This window comes from Xenopus laevis, chromosome 2S, assembly GCF_017654675.1.
Source record: "Xenopus laevis strain J_2021 chromosome 2S, Xenopus_laevis_v10.1, whole genome shotgun sequence".
NCBI lineage: Eukaryota > Metazoa > Chordata > Amphibia > Anura > Pipidae > Xenopus > Xenopus laevis.
Window position 1 is genome coordinate 50,742,762 of NC_054374.1, and position 15,305 is coordinate 50,758,066.

The window sequence follows — 15,305 nt, forward strand, 5'->3', positions numbered from 1 at the left end:
TTTTTTTGTACAATTGCTACTAAATTGAAAAGCAAATACCATGCTTTTTAGAACTTTTGTTCTTTTATGCCTTACTCTCAATGTCCCTGCAGCTTCCAGTAGGAATAGTCATTATTCATTTTTATCGCACTCAGTACAGTAACAATAGGTTTCTGCAGTTTAATCAATCACTTTTCCCAAATCCCTTTGTTCGTTTTTTATTATAGGATACAGAATGCTGCTTGCTTATTTTACATTTTAGATTTCTATCCAGCCACGACAGGGCTATAAAGCACTTCATGTTATCTTCAATGACTTTTAAGACAAATGTGCTGAGCTCATTGATTATTAGGTAACAGCTTTCTACACCCTGAAATCCAGCTTTGTGTTAAAGGAATATACACACACACTGGAAGCAAAGCACAGTATTCAAATCATGTCTTAGGGGGTTATTTACTAAACTCCGAATGCAAAAATCTCCAAAAAATTTTGATTTTTTTCTTTATAAAATCAGACTTTTAAAAAATCACAAATTTTTTGGAATTCATTAAATCCAGAGGATGGAAAAGTCAGAATCAGAAAATCCGGCATCTCAGACCTGTTGAGGTTGCATATACTGTAAGTCAATGGGAGAAGTTCCTATGATTTTTTGATGTGTGCTGGGTTTCGTGCAATACCCCAAAGTTTTCAGGGGGAAAAAACATAAAAAAATCTGAGTTTTCGGGGAAAAAATCCAAAAAAGTAAAATTCTAATTTTTTTCCAGCAAAAAAAACAGAGTGGATTTCATCTGAGTTTGTAGCAGAAGATGTTGAGATAAAATCGGACTTTCATAATAACCCCCTTAGTGTCTCCAGGTTATTTAATTTTTTTTAAATTAGTTCCATCACCATGTATAAATATGGGACTGAATGGAGAGTGCTTTAATACAGGTTATGGTACCCCAAGGCTACCATTGGATCACAACTGCTATTAGGCTGGAAAAAAAACGGCATTTTGGGTAAAAAAACATGGCAATTGCATCCAAAATTACAAATTGCACACTGCACTGGTGGGTTGTAACTTATGTGCTCCCTTGTATTAAAGGCACATTATGTTAACCCATAACTGGAGTGACAAAATGCCAATTTGCATGCACCTGAGGACCAACACTCATCATGGGGGGCCAGTGTCAGCCTTGCGTATATAGAAAATGAGAAAAACAGCTTACATTGTGAACATATATATATATAATTGTTTGAATATAGGAATGCACACTGGTCCTGACCTGTTTCTTTTAAATGTTAGAATAAATAAAGAAGATTTTATTTAAATCCCAGTGTGCATTCCTATATTCAAACAATTCTATACAACTGGCGAGGAATAGCACCTGGGTCTGATGGATATTCGCATGGGAGTGCTTAAACCTAAGGAATTTGTGTATATATATATATATTCATATTTTAATTCATCGATCGAACAATTTTCCTTCAATAAAAAAATACTTAGAAAGCCTATGGGGACCTTCCCCATAGGCTAACATTGTACCTCGGTAGGTTTTAGGTGGCGAAGTAGGTGGTCGAAGTTTTTTTTAAAGAGACAGTACTTCGACTATCGAATGGTCGAATAGTCGAACGATTTTTAGTTCGAATCATTCGATTCGAAGTTGTAGTCGAAGGTCGAAGTAGCCAATTCGACCCTTTTGCTCTCTTATATATCATCAGAGGTAATAAGTTAATAAAGAGAAACGTTATGCTGTAACCAGTTCTTCTTGGTCATTTGGTAATTTCTTGGCCATTTCTTTTGATGTGTTTAGTAAAGAAGATTGGTTGTGAGATCCCATTGACCTGTTGAGACTGAAATGGTGCCTTGATAACAGCACTTTATATTCATGCTGTAATCTAGCATCTCAAGATTATTTTTGACTTCATTATATGACACTGCAGTGAAACAAGACAGAAGACATATTGCTGCTTAGTTGTCGTATGATTCCAGCAGGAGGAAATAACATTGTGCCAGACTAAGGCAGATCAGAGGAGTTTTCATTTGATGATTTTTATTGCATTTTAATGGTATTGCTGATCCAGATGGCTGGAAAAAAAAGTTATATTGAGTAATATCACTTTAAGAATACAATATTTAATGAATAAATATAATTGAGCTAGTAATTTATATAGCCCCCTTTAAGTAAAAACATCCTTTAAGCAAAGCCAGCCAACACATAAGGGCGCCAAATGCAAGCACCCAGTGGCAAACCCTCCTCTGACCCTACCCCAGCCGTAACCCCTCTCCATCCACCCACATATACCCATAGTTTATCTTGTTGGAGCCATGATTGGGCCTGGAGGGAGGTTAAAGGTGCAGTGCACAGGGTGAGGAGCAGGTCTGGGGTGGAGGGGAGCTTAGTCCAACCAGGGTCGGACTGGGTTAGCGGGACACTGGAAGAAATCTTAGTGGTCTCTGGTCCTCACCGACTTAGACCCACTCCCCTGCCTATGCTGCTGCATTGAAAATTAGCGGAAGGAGCTAGAAATTATGTGAGTGCATGTGTGCATGTGGGGGGGGGGGGGCTAGAGATTGTGAGGGGAGTTCTTCAAGTTGCAGCCCTGGTAGGCCACCAATGCCCCAGTCCAACTCTGAGTCCAACCCTGCCCCTGCAGATTTTTTTTGTGGGCGGGCATGGAGGGAACACAGTAGTTTACTGTAGTATGCCTCAATGCCTCAGTCTGTCAGATATTCATGTGTCATATAACTTTATAATTGGGAAAGAGGTCCCTGGCAGAGATTTGTAAAGGTTTATCTTCACTGATCAGCAGACCCTTGGTCAGGTATTTGTATAAATCTTGAAATGCACAACGTTCTAAGAGTTTACACACAATGTAACTTGTTTAGCTGCTAGTATTCCTTTTGTGCATTTAATTAAATATATACAGAATTTTCTGCATAAAATAAGAGTAGTGGAATAATATTAGAAAATGATTTGATGTCCGGTTGCCAAGCACCGAATATGCAGAGATAGGAGAGATATTAAAAAATGTATAGTAAGATATAACGGGATCATATAACAATGCTTTATTTACCAGTAGGTCTTTCCAGCTGACACAAGGTCACCCATTCCGATTAGAAGAAAAGAGGTTCCTCCTAAATATCCGGAAGGGTTTTTTTTACAGTGAGAGCTGTGAAGATGTGGCATTTTTCTCCCAGAATCGTACAGGCTGATACATTAGATAGCTTTAAGAAGGGGTTTGATAGCTTCTTAGCAAGTGAGGGAATACAGGGTTATGGAAGATAGTTCATAGTACAAGTTGATCCAGGAACTAGCCATTTTGGAGTCAGGAAGGAAAATTTTTTCCCCCTCTGGGGCAAATTGGAGAGGCTTCATATGTTTTTTTTTTGCCTTCCTCTGGATGAACTGGAAGTTAGGCAGGTTAAAAAAAAAAGTTAAAAGGTTGAACTTGATGGACGTGTGTCTTTTTCCACCTAACTTACTATGTTACTATGTTACTAAGAGATAGGAATTAGAAAAATGTCCCTTCTGTGTAGAGGGAATGAAAGGTGGCTCACAAACATGGGCCAGCATAAAAAAAGTAAAGAACAGCAGTGCAAGTAACAAAAACTGCGGCAATCAAAACACCCTTAAGGAGAACTAAAGCTTAACAAATAATAAAGCTAAAAATGTTGCACATTATATTTTGGGCTTCTGTACCAGCCCAAGACAAAATAGCCCATTAGCAGGGAAGATCTGTGTCCCTGAATATGCCCACAGTAGCTCCCTATCTACTTTTTTATTTAGATAGCCACCACAGGTGTTTTCTGTCAGCTTAGGAACCAACTTACAAAAGAAAAATCAATAAATTTGCACAGGCAATTTTTACTATAAGTAGCCTAAGCCTAAGTAGCGTGTCTTAAAACACACCCCTATGGTCTGGTAAAGTGGCAGCACAAATAAGTAAGCCTCAGCTGTGCAACACAATCACAGTATCTTACATTGCCCTGGTGTCACTGTCAATAAAACACAAAATCAATATAAATTCTAATAATTAAAAATAGATTATTAAATGCAAGAGAGCAGCCTGTTTAATGAAGGGACTTAAACCCCCACCCTGATGTGCATGAATATTTAATAGAGATATATCATTGCTTGTGTTATAATAACTGCCTACATGAAGTAACGATCATCAGAGAGGTTTGTAATAAGGCGGCTTTTTTGTCTGGGAGAAATCCTTCAATAATCTATCAAGTAAATTATTTAGCGATTACATGTTTTATTGTTCTGCTTTGATTATACAGTTTATCAGATTAAGAATGATTTTAGCACTGAATTCAATGTAGTGCAACTTGCATTTTAAAATCCAGACATATTTTTGCTATAATACTGGAAGATTTAGAGGCAATGTAAACATAAGTTAACATATTGAAAATAAAATATAATTCAAAGAAATTCTCCACTTAGTAACAAATGTTTAATCATTTTAAAAGCTTGTTGTACTGAATTTTAAAACTATGTATCAGATGAGATCACAGAGGAGGGTTTCAAGAATCTGACCCGGACAAAAATGTATTACTTTCAACTGCAATTATATTTGAAAATAAACACTGTTTAAATTGATGTATATGGGAAAGTTGCTTAGAATTATATTTTATTTAATGTTTGTAATATTTTGGGTTAAAGTTTCCCTTATACTGTATAATTAATTTCTTTAGGAAACTACATGTTAATAATACAAACTATACATATACCTTATTGGAAAGGTGCTTTGAGTCCACTGGCAAAGAAAACTTAATGGAACACACACGGTGAAACAATTTTGGCATTAAAAACATTATTTCAGAATTCTATGCCCTACGGATTAACCAGTTACAAAGCTTTTTCATTCTTCTCATGGTAGGTATTACCTTAAATGGTACTAGCTGATACTTGCTAGGACCTTGATACCTATAAGCCCATGTGAAGAAAATTTATAAGTAGGGTTAGGGAATATAGATTTGCGATGAAATTTATATTTTTTCAAGTGGTGACACTAAGGGGGGTATTTAACAAAGTCCGAATTTATCTCAATGTTTTCTGTACAGACAAAGGTGTTTACCATTACAGCTGGGTAAAGCTTTGCAGGGTGTTAAGTAAGAAGAAGGATGGTGCAGGATCAGAAAGGGATAATTGCGAGAAGCAAGTAAGATGCCACCTATATAGTACCAGCAACAGGGCAAACTGCAAAGCTCCAAAAAAGTACAGGTAAGGAGATGTAATATGGCACTTTTATTTTGGAATGCACTGAACGACGTCACATTAACATAAATGTAAATGCAATAAAAAAATTCCATTGTAGAGTTCTGTAATGAAAGTTGTACATGTCTGTAAACAGATTTATTTCTGGCGTAATAGTCCAGCATCACATACAGTATGTGGGCAGCTTCCTAGAAACAGTATAAAATCATATTCTCAAACTAAGATATGTATGGCTTGTTTTTTATTACTGTCCTACACAGAAACGTAGCAGAGAAATTAAGTATAGTGCATATCCAGGCAGTAATACATATGCTTACAGGTGCCGTTCATCTTGAACTTTTTTTATCTCATGTAAAGTGCAATTGTAAAACAGTTTACAGTTAGGGGCCTATTTATCATGCTGAGTAAAAAGTGGAGTAAAACATTACCGGTAATGTTACCCATAGCAACAATCAGCAATTAGATTTAGTTAGAAAACAAAAGCAAATATCTGATTGGCTGCTGTAAGCGACACCACTGGTAATGTTTTACTCCGTTTTTTGCTCAGCATAATAGACGCCTTATGGGGGAATGTAATAAAAGTCGGTAAAGGAAAAATATTATGCCTGTGTACAAACAATTTTTCATTCGTGCGGATTTAATATAGCCTTTGCGAACCCAGAAACTGCTTAATGACCTCTTCCAACAGTGGAAGAAAGTTTGCAAGCTTTATAGTTTGTGCCAGTGCGCAGTGAATATAATAAAACTTCTTAATTAAAAACTTCTTATGTTTGCTCCAGAAGATTACAACACCTTCAAGCACTTTGCAAAATTTGCAATGCAATAACAGTTTAAGGAAGAATAATACATTGCGAAATGAAAATTTTTATACTCATTTGTGCAAATTGTTTTGCTCTTTGTGACTTTTATTATATTCCCCAATAGTCTTTTGTTATTTTCCTGTTATCCTAGTAACCAGGCAGTGGTTTGAATGGCAAGCTGGAAAATGAATAGTACACAGACTGAATATATAAATAAGTGACAATGAATATTAATAACAATACAAATGCAGTTTTCCAATTAGCCAGGGCCACTAAGCAAATAACATTTTATATTTATGACTGCAGTTTATCTTAGAAAATTACTGTTTACATCAATCAAAAAGTTATTTTAAAGGTGAACTGTCCCTTTAAGGGCAAACTATATTCTTAACACAAGTTAGCCTTATGTCAACTATACAATGCACATATAAGTTCCTGTCGATGCAATGCATTTTTAACAGCTTTCTGCTTCCCATATCTGGCTGCACTTCTTTAAATAAGCATTCTATTATATACATTTACAGAGGCAAGAAGCTTTATGTGCTTGTACTCTGGATGTCATTGTGTGATTTGAAATACAAATGTTGCACCCAAAGGCCAAGGGTATATATAGAAAACTGCACAGTTCAGAAGCACTGTATCCACAATGAACATTGTTGATGCATATTTGCGAGTATATAGCAGCTCTATACAATGCATAATGTCATAAAGTCAAAAATGGCAGGGTTTAACTTGTCCTTTAACAAAATGAGAACAAAAATTATACATTTCCTGTAAGTGCATTAATATACAATAATAAAAAAATCAGTTTTCTAAAGGATATTATTAGATAATAAATATACTGTACACTGAAATAAATCATTTGATTGCAAATTAATTTCAATGCATAGTTCAATCAGAAATTCTGCTTGGTGGATCCAAGACACATGGTCATACATAAAAAAGAAGACATGCTGCATAATTTAATTTTTAGACAACTTAACAGGACATAAACTATAACTGAAAATAAATGTCTGAGGCTTTTGTAACCAACAGGCGAAAATCATTATTTGGTTGAGAAATATTATCAGTTATCAGCTAGAAAGCTAACCACTCGCGTCCAGAAGTGTAAAATCAGTCGACATTCCCATAGTAGGTGGAAGAAGTCTGCGCCTGGTTGCTGACACCTCGGACAAATGTCAAGGGGGATTCGGCCCATTTGCTTAAGACGTACTGGGGTTATATACACATGGTGTAAAATTTTATACTGAACCAACTTATCTTTAAGAGAGATAAGGCCGGCGTACACATTATCTATCGCCTCCTCCCAGTCCTCCTGTGTAAGACCTGCAATTTTATTAGTCCACCATTCTTGAGTAATCAGAAAGGGTTTAGGTCCAGAGAGTAGAAGTCGGTGGTATAGCCGGGACACCAATTTGGAAGGGCTAGGGTCACGGAGGGTTTCTTCTATGGCCATGGAGGACTGTTGGGGGGCAAGGGTACCAAATTGGGAGTAAAAAGCATGTCGAAGCTGAAGGTATTGAAATAACAAAAGTGGCGTCGGGTGGGTCTTACGCTGAAGAGCACAATATGTGGGAAACACCTGGGGATCAAGAAGATCTTGTAAGCATTTAATGTCCCTGTTAGGCCAAAATATGAAATCCGGGAGGTATCTGAAGTGAGGTAGGTATGAGTTACCCCACAAAGGTAGGTTTGGGGACAGTAACGGAGGAGCATGGCCCAAAATTTTAAAGGCTACCTGCCAAGATTTGTGAGGGGTGGTCAAAGTAGTTGGCAGGGGACTATAATCCCTAAGGGAACGGTATGGAAAATGTTGGAGACCTTCCCAGGAGGCAACAAGGAGAGCCTGTAGCTGCGAGTTTGGGTTGTACGGGTCCGGGTGAAAGCACCAGTGCAGGTAGTAAAGTTGTGAAGCCAGATAATATAGATAGAAATTGGGGAGAGCCAGGCCCCCCTCCTCACACGGGGCACATAACCGGGTCCAAGCAATTCTGGGTGTTTTATTATTCCAAAGGAAGGGGATCATGATCTGGTTGAGGCGCTTGAAGTAGTGTTTAGGGAGGTATATGGGTGCATTATGGAGCAAGTAAAGGATTTTGGGAAGATAAATCATTTTAATAAGATTGACTCGACCCCATAGAGATAAAGGTAACTTCGTCCAACGGGTTAGTGTGGTGGTCAGATTGGTGAGAAGGGGGTCCAAGTTGAGGGAGACATATTTGGAAACATCTGCCTGGATTGTCACGGCAAGGTATTTGAACTGAGTGGCCCACTCTAGGGGGGTCTCGGCTGGCAAAGGTCGAGGTTGGTCAGGGTCAATGGGGAAGAGAACAGACTTGTCCCAATTCACCCGCAAGCCAGAGAAAGAGCCAAATCGGTTGACCAGGTCTAAAAGGGCGATAAGGGAGTCGTTAGGGTCGGCCAGGTAAATGAGAAGATCATCAGCAAATAGAGAGATTTTTTCTTGTATAGTGCCAAAGGTTAAGCCTTTTATCCGAGGGGACTGCCTGATCAGTATCGCCAGAGGTTCAATCGCAAGGGCGAATAGGGCCAGGGAAAGGGGGCAACCCTGTCTCGTACCTCTCGTTAATGCAAAAGGGGGCGATATGAGGCCATTAACTCTAACTCGCGCCGTGGGGTTCCTGTAAAGGAGCTTGATCCAAGTTAAACATCGGGGTCCAAACCCAAAACGGGCCAAAACCTCCCACAAGAAGTCCCACTCCACCGAATCAAAAGCCTTAGCAGAGTCTAAGGAGGCTACGACTCTGGTGCCTGCCTCCACATGAGTGATTTGTAGGTTGGTAAAGAGTCTGCGAAGGTTGATGTTGGTGGAGCGCCCAGGCATAAAGCCAGATTGGTCAGGGTGGATCAGGTCTGGGACCACCCGTTGAAGGCGGGAGGAAAGTATTTTAGCTAAGATTTTGGCATCCGTGTTAAGCAGGGAAATAGGGCGGTAGGAAGAGCATCGGGTAGTGTCTTTACCTGGTTTGGGGATAACTACTATAAGGGCTTCATTGAATGAGGGGGGCAATGAGTTACTATCAAAAGCCGATTGAAGAGTGTCAAGGTATTTGGGAACTATTTGATCTGAAAGGGCTTTGTACCAGTCGGGAGGGAGGCCATCCGGCCCTGGCGTCTTATTAGGGGGCAGTGAGGCAATGGCATCCTTAACCTCTTGGGGAGTGATAGGTGCGTCTAGAAAAGCTTGATCGGTAAGGGAAAGCGATGGTATGGGGATGGAATCTAAGAAATGCTGGAGTTGGGCTTTGGAATACAGTGCCGTGGTGGTGTAGAGATTTCGGTAGAAGGTAGCGAATTCTTGTGTTATGAGCCTAGGTTCCGTGACCACTGAGCCATCGTCTAGTACGATGCGTGAAACCGCCGAGGGTGCAGAGTGTTGCTTGGCCAGAAACGCCAGAAGTTTACTATTTTTGACACTTTGGTCAAAAATGCGTTGATTCTGGATAGAGAAGGGCTTTCCTGGTGAGGGAAATAGAGGCCTGAGAAAGGGTATTTTGAGCCTTCAACAGATCAGTGTAATTAGCAGAGGTAGGGTCCTGAGTGTGTATAGAGAGAGCTTGCTGGAGATCGTATTCCGCAGCAGAGACTCGTTCTAAAGTAGCATTTCTAGCTTGTGATATGGCCCCCATGAGAGCACCACGCATAACTGCTTTGGAAGCATCCCATAATGTTTGTTGGGGGGCAGAACCCACATTACAGGTCCAATAATCCCCATAAGCTTGGGCATTAGCATCGGCCACAGTATTGTTTTTGAGCCAAAGAGGGCTCAGCCGCCACTATCAGTGGCCGCAGGGTTCCACCGTAAAGTGAGTTGTAACGGGGAATGGTCAGAGAGGGCCTGAGGTAGATACTTGACCTGGTCAATAATGGGCAAGAGTTCCACGGAGACAAGGGCCAGATCAATTCTCGAAAAGGTCTTGTGGGTTGGGGAGTGACAAGAGAATTCTCTTTGAGATGGGTGTTTCCATCTCCAGGGGTCAGTTAGGTGCAGGGCCTCTGCCCATGAGGTAAGGTTAGTCAGAGTGCGGGGGTCGGGGCCTAGTTTGTCCAAAGAAGGATTTAAACAGCAATTAAAATCCCCAAGGATACAGAGTGGGCTGGGGGGGAATTCAGAAAGCTTAGTCACCATTAGGTCCAGGATCGACACTGCGAATGGCGGCAGCACATATATGTTAACTAATAGGATGGGTTTGTTGGCAATAAAGGCCATGGAGTATCAGGAATCTGCCATAGTGGTCTAAGTGGAGCTTCAAGAGCTCAAAAGGCAAACTTTTTCTGATCAATATAGAAACCCCCCTCGAGTGCGAGGAGAAGGTAGAGTGGAAATGCCAACCCACCCATGGCTTTTTCAATGCTATAATTTTTTGCCCAGTAAGGTGCGTCTCCTGGAGAAGAAGGATAGACGGGGGTATTTTTTCAGATAGTTGAACATTAGGCTCCTCTTAAATTTAGAATTGAGGCCTCGCACGTTCCACGAGAGGATTGAGAAACTAGCCATAACTCACAGAAACGGGTATATGCCAGGCCAAACGAAGTGTCCATCCCGTAACACAAAGCCAATGGAAAATCATAGCGAGCACATTCAGTATACATAGTACATCAGTCAACATACAGTGAGTAGTCTGCGAAACACATTGAAACATAAACCCAACAATACTACATACCCACCCCACCCTACTCACCCCCCAAACTTGAGCGAGTCTAATACCCATAACGCTTAAGAACCCAAACAGGGGCTCAGTCCCTAGATATCTGCTAAAGAACAGTCCCTCCTACGGGATCTAGGGTGGCAACAAGTCCCAACGATTGCCCAAAGCTGAGGCCCGCACTGGTGTGCTGAACAGTTACCCTGTGACAGAATACAAGCGTGGCCCCCATCATGGGGGCAGAGATATTGACCCAAGAGAGGAAAATATATGGAGGGAAGGAAAAAAAAAAGAAAGAAAAAAAAAACCCCAACCCGGGGCCGGACGTCGGTGCTTAACCAAAAAGCCATGTCACACCTATGGCAGAAAGTGGGAAGTAAGTTCCATAGTAGAAGGCGGTGCAGCCGGGATGGGCAGAGTAGAGTCAAGAGGTCACATTCCCACCCTGGGGCGAGGTAGTGGCCCATTAGCACAGTTGGGGATCCAGTAATAGGGATCAAGTGTGGAAAAGACTGTTCTCAATAGGAAATCCACCGAGAAAAAAAAAAAAAAAAAAAGGGGGGAAATGGAGGGGGGAGGGAAATGGCATAATCCACTGCAGATTTTTGATGCCCGTAGCATTGCCAAAAAGGTTGTCACCCAGGTGTGAATGGGGTGAAAAGCTAGAGGTTTCCTGCGGTTTAAGGCAGCTTCATATGGACCTTGAGGCGAGGCATGCCGCAGTCAATCATTCCTGCTCGGGGATCGGCGAGGGCCCCTTCTGTTAAGCCAGTCATCAACCTCCCCAGGTTTGGAGAAGAAGAGCACACGGTCACCATCCTGGATGCGCAAGCGCGCAGGATATTGCATACTGTACTTTAGCTGTGCTTCTCTTAGGCGCCTTTTGATACCTGTAAATTCAGCCCGCTGCTTCTGGATGACAGGAGAAAAATCCGGATACAAAGACACAGTAGCCCCCTGGTATTGAATTGGGCCCTTTTCTCTGGCAGCTGTAAGGGCAGCATCCCTGTCCCGGTAGTTAAGTAGCTTCAGGAGAAAGGGACGTGGGGGGGCTCCTGGAGGGGGAGGCCTCGCAGGGACTCGGTGGGCTCTTTCAACAATAAAAACTTTGGAAAAGGTATTAGGCCCCAAAGTTTCTTGGAGCCAGCCCTCTATGAAGACCGTAGGGTTAGTGCCCTCCACCCTTTCAGGCAGCCCAACAATCCTGACATTGCTGCGTCTCGACCTATTTTCTAGGTCATCAGATTTTTCTAAAGCAGCCTTAAGTTGCAGCTTCATGGCCTGCACATCAGTGTGGAGAGGAGGCATGGCGTCGTCTATAGCAGAGACCCTATCTTCCAAGGCCTTGGTGCGGTCTCTCACCTTCTGCAGCAGCAGGGAGATGTCAACCCTGAGCTCCTCAAACTGCGCCGTGCTGGATGCACGGCTCTCCATAATGGCGGCCAGCACCTCTCCCAGCGTGGGTTCGGTAGGCGCAGCCTGCTGGTCGGGCTCAGGGCCTAGAGGGGAAGATGGCTGACTAGGCGGCTTGGGGGATGGTGGCTGAACAGGATCGCGGGCAAAGCGCTCCAACCGTGACGCCGCCTCCGGTTTTGGCTTCGGAGTATTCCTCCGCATCGTTGTGCGGATGCGTGCGGGCAACTGTACCTCTCTTGGGAGACTGGCGGTCGGGTAAATAGCCGGGTTTAAAGGATCGGTGCGCGGAGCTCTAGGCAAACACGTCTGCTCACCGCGCCATCTTGGTCACGCACCAGAAGACCTTTAGATGGTGATCAGTAGATCTCAATACAACGACCCGCTTGTCTAAAATCACCCTCATATTTCATTCTTTTCATTCAGATATCTATTATGTTAAGGTCACATTAGAAATCGTTGTTTGTTATATATTAATTTTCTTATAAATCATTTATATCAAAGGTATAAATCAATATTTAATTAATATTTCCCATGGAGCAGAGAGCTAACAAAGCTTAGATCATATTATGAAATCATGACTAAAAGTAGACCTCACATTAGTATAGTATGGGCACTACTGTTTTAAAGGTTACCTAAGACTTGTAAGATAGTAAGATTTGCTCATTTTGCAAAATCATGTGCTGGGCCACATCTGTTGGCCCCAGGAAGGCTCACTGGGAGAGGACTGCATCGCTGTGTCAGGATTTTGAACCTGTTTGATAGATATCTATATGATTTTCTGCTAGATGGGCCCCGTGGGCCCTGACCATCGCGGACTACACCAACCAGGACCCACCTGAAACATCTGCTCTCTCCCTTGACCTGCCTTTCGACAACAGCAACGACGAGACTGCAAGGTACGTGCCTTAGAAAGAGGGGGTTGTGGCATCCACAAAAGAAGTCCAAAACTAGAGACTGAAATTCAAATTATGAAACAAACTTCTGGGGAGGCAAAATGCAAAATTTTGCAGTTATACTTTTATACCTGTTATTCCATACTCACTAAAGTGCTAATAACAGAAACATCAAGTCATTCTTTTTTTAAAGGAGCAAAATACACTCTTATTCAGAATGAGCTCAATCAATAAGACTTGTCCTGGACATACTTTTTGTTTATTGTTTTAATTACAAAAAATCTATGGTTTTTGTTATTCCTGAAGCTAAATGGGGCAAACAGTGAGAGTGAAACTCCATGTTTTGACCTTGTATTAGATTACCAGTGCCCTTCCCCTACTGTTTTGGCCTACAAATAAGCAGGAGGATTGTTTGTGCACTAGTAATTATCAAGTAATTACTCTATGTTACTAAACATGGAGTAGCTTCCATCTTCAAGTTAAGCTCAAGAAAAAAAAAACACGCATTTACTTGATTACAATGATTAAAAACAGGCAAAAGAATATTCAGCAAAAGCCTTATTCATTGCACTAATGTTGAACAATGAGGTGTACTGCTCCTTTAATGTGTATGTACAGGTGTCAGTATATTAACACATATGGTGACATAATTTTATACAATATTTTATGACATACCAAACACATGGTCGAATGCAAATGCTTCAAAATGACCAACATGTCTTGCATTTTGTGTGCAAAGTCCCTTCATTTTCATACCATTAAGGATTATAATTTGTGTTCCAGAGTTTTCTGGTGTGCAGCAATGCTATGAATTTCTGTCTGATATTTCTGTGCGTGAAAATCCATGCTAATGACTACATAAAGGCTAATTAAGACATTATTAAGCAGATGTGATATATGTAAGGATAGGGTGCTGCAAATTAACAGTCTCTTTATTCCTGTGAAATGCATTAAAATTGGTTTGTGAAAAATGTTATTGGCATTATAATACATGTTCTGCATATCCACCTAAAAATGTGCTTAATTATAGTACTAACAGCGACTAAATGAGTCTTCTTAAAAAAACACTTTCTTTTTGAGTTCAAATTGTAATCAGTTTCAGTATATGTTGGGTGTCTAAGCTTTTACGCTACTGTATTTCTTCTTTGCCATGGTCGGCCGCAGCATTAATGTTGCTTCAACCATAGTTCCTGGATTATCCATCATCTTTTGCCATAGAAATTGCTCTTCCCCATGAGAATCCATCCAGTCTACAACATCACCATAACTTACACCTAGGAATTTTAAAGGAGATAGAAAAAAACCCAGAATGATTTATAGGAAATCTCAGTGTAGTATAGCATAATAAAAGCAGCAAATAAAATAATACACTGTGTTTCAAATTTCCGCAAAGTAGACTGGAAACCCTATTACTGAAACAATAGTTACTGTAATTATAAGTGCAAGATTTACACAGGTATAGTCATGCGCAGCAACCAATACGATTTTTGCTTTTAAAAAGCAGACCAATAAATACGACCTGCTGAAAGACTGCTTAGATAGAGGTATGTAAAGACAAGTAGCACACTTTGCACCTTTTATTACACCTTTGGTCAATAAGTATTAAAAACTGAAACACCGTTTATGCATTTGCTCATAGAGTTTACATTATTTAGATTTTCAAAATTCGGCATCTTTGCCACATACATAACATTTGGGACGTTACATTTAAAATTGTGCCCCTTAGTACTCATTTGTGTCCAGGAATATCTTCACAGTATTAAAAATTAAGAGCAAAGTGCATCTGATTGATGTGGGATGTTGTGGGGGGGGGTGTGGGGATGGGAGAAGGGGCACTAATGTTCCTCCCTATGCCTTTTTAATGTTGCTTATTTATGGCAGTGGCACACAAGACTGTTGGTCATGGGCAGGGGTATGCAGAAGCATTGCGCCAAGAGAAAAGCTTGGGGGTGCCAGGCACGTGTCTCCTGTGTCGTCTACCCCTAGTCCGGGCCAATGTCTTCTCACTTTAACTATATAAACTCCCCCTTCCCAGGCACTCTCCTACCTGTGAGTTGGAAGGGAGGACACATTGAACAGAAGACATTGGCTGGGGTCAGGGAGTGGGCTCGCAGAAGCGAATAGTGGGAAGGTAGGGATCTCTGTGCACCAGGCCCCTCCAAAGTGTTTTTTTTCTTTTGGCGGGGGGCACACTAGTTAGTCCACTGATCGTGATTCCCATGCTCTACAATGCAATGGTACATTCAGGCACTTTGTTAACTGCTGGAGGATGACTTCCTATAAGAAGCAAAGCACATATGTGCTATTGTACTTAAGTTAAAAAAAAACTGCAGTTTCCAGCAGGGT

General features: G+C 41.1%; 1 protein-coding gene across 6 annotated transcripts in view; it reads right to left on the minus strand.

Moving 5' to 3' along the window:
- Positions 1–5,302: 5,302 nt before the first annotated feature.
- sytl5.S (synaptotagmin like 5 S homeolog) overlaps positions 5,303–15,305 on the minus strand; it is a 109,450-nt gene continuing 99,447 nt past the window's right edge. For all 6 annotated transcript variants that reach the window (XM_041583767.1, XM_041583766.1, XM_041583768.1 and 3 more), the window contains one exon: positions 5,303–14,233. In XM_041583767.1, coding sequence (XP_041439701.1) covers positions 14,076–14,233 — 158 coding nt within the window. In that variant the 3' untranslated portion in view covers positions 5,303–14,075. The remainder of the gene's footprint in view (positions 14,234–15,305) is intronic.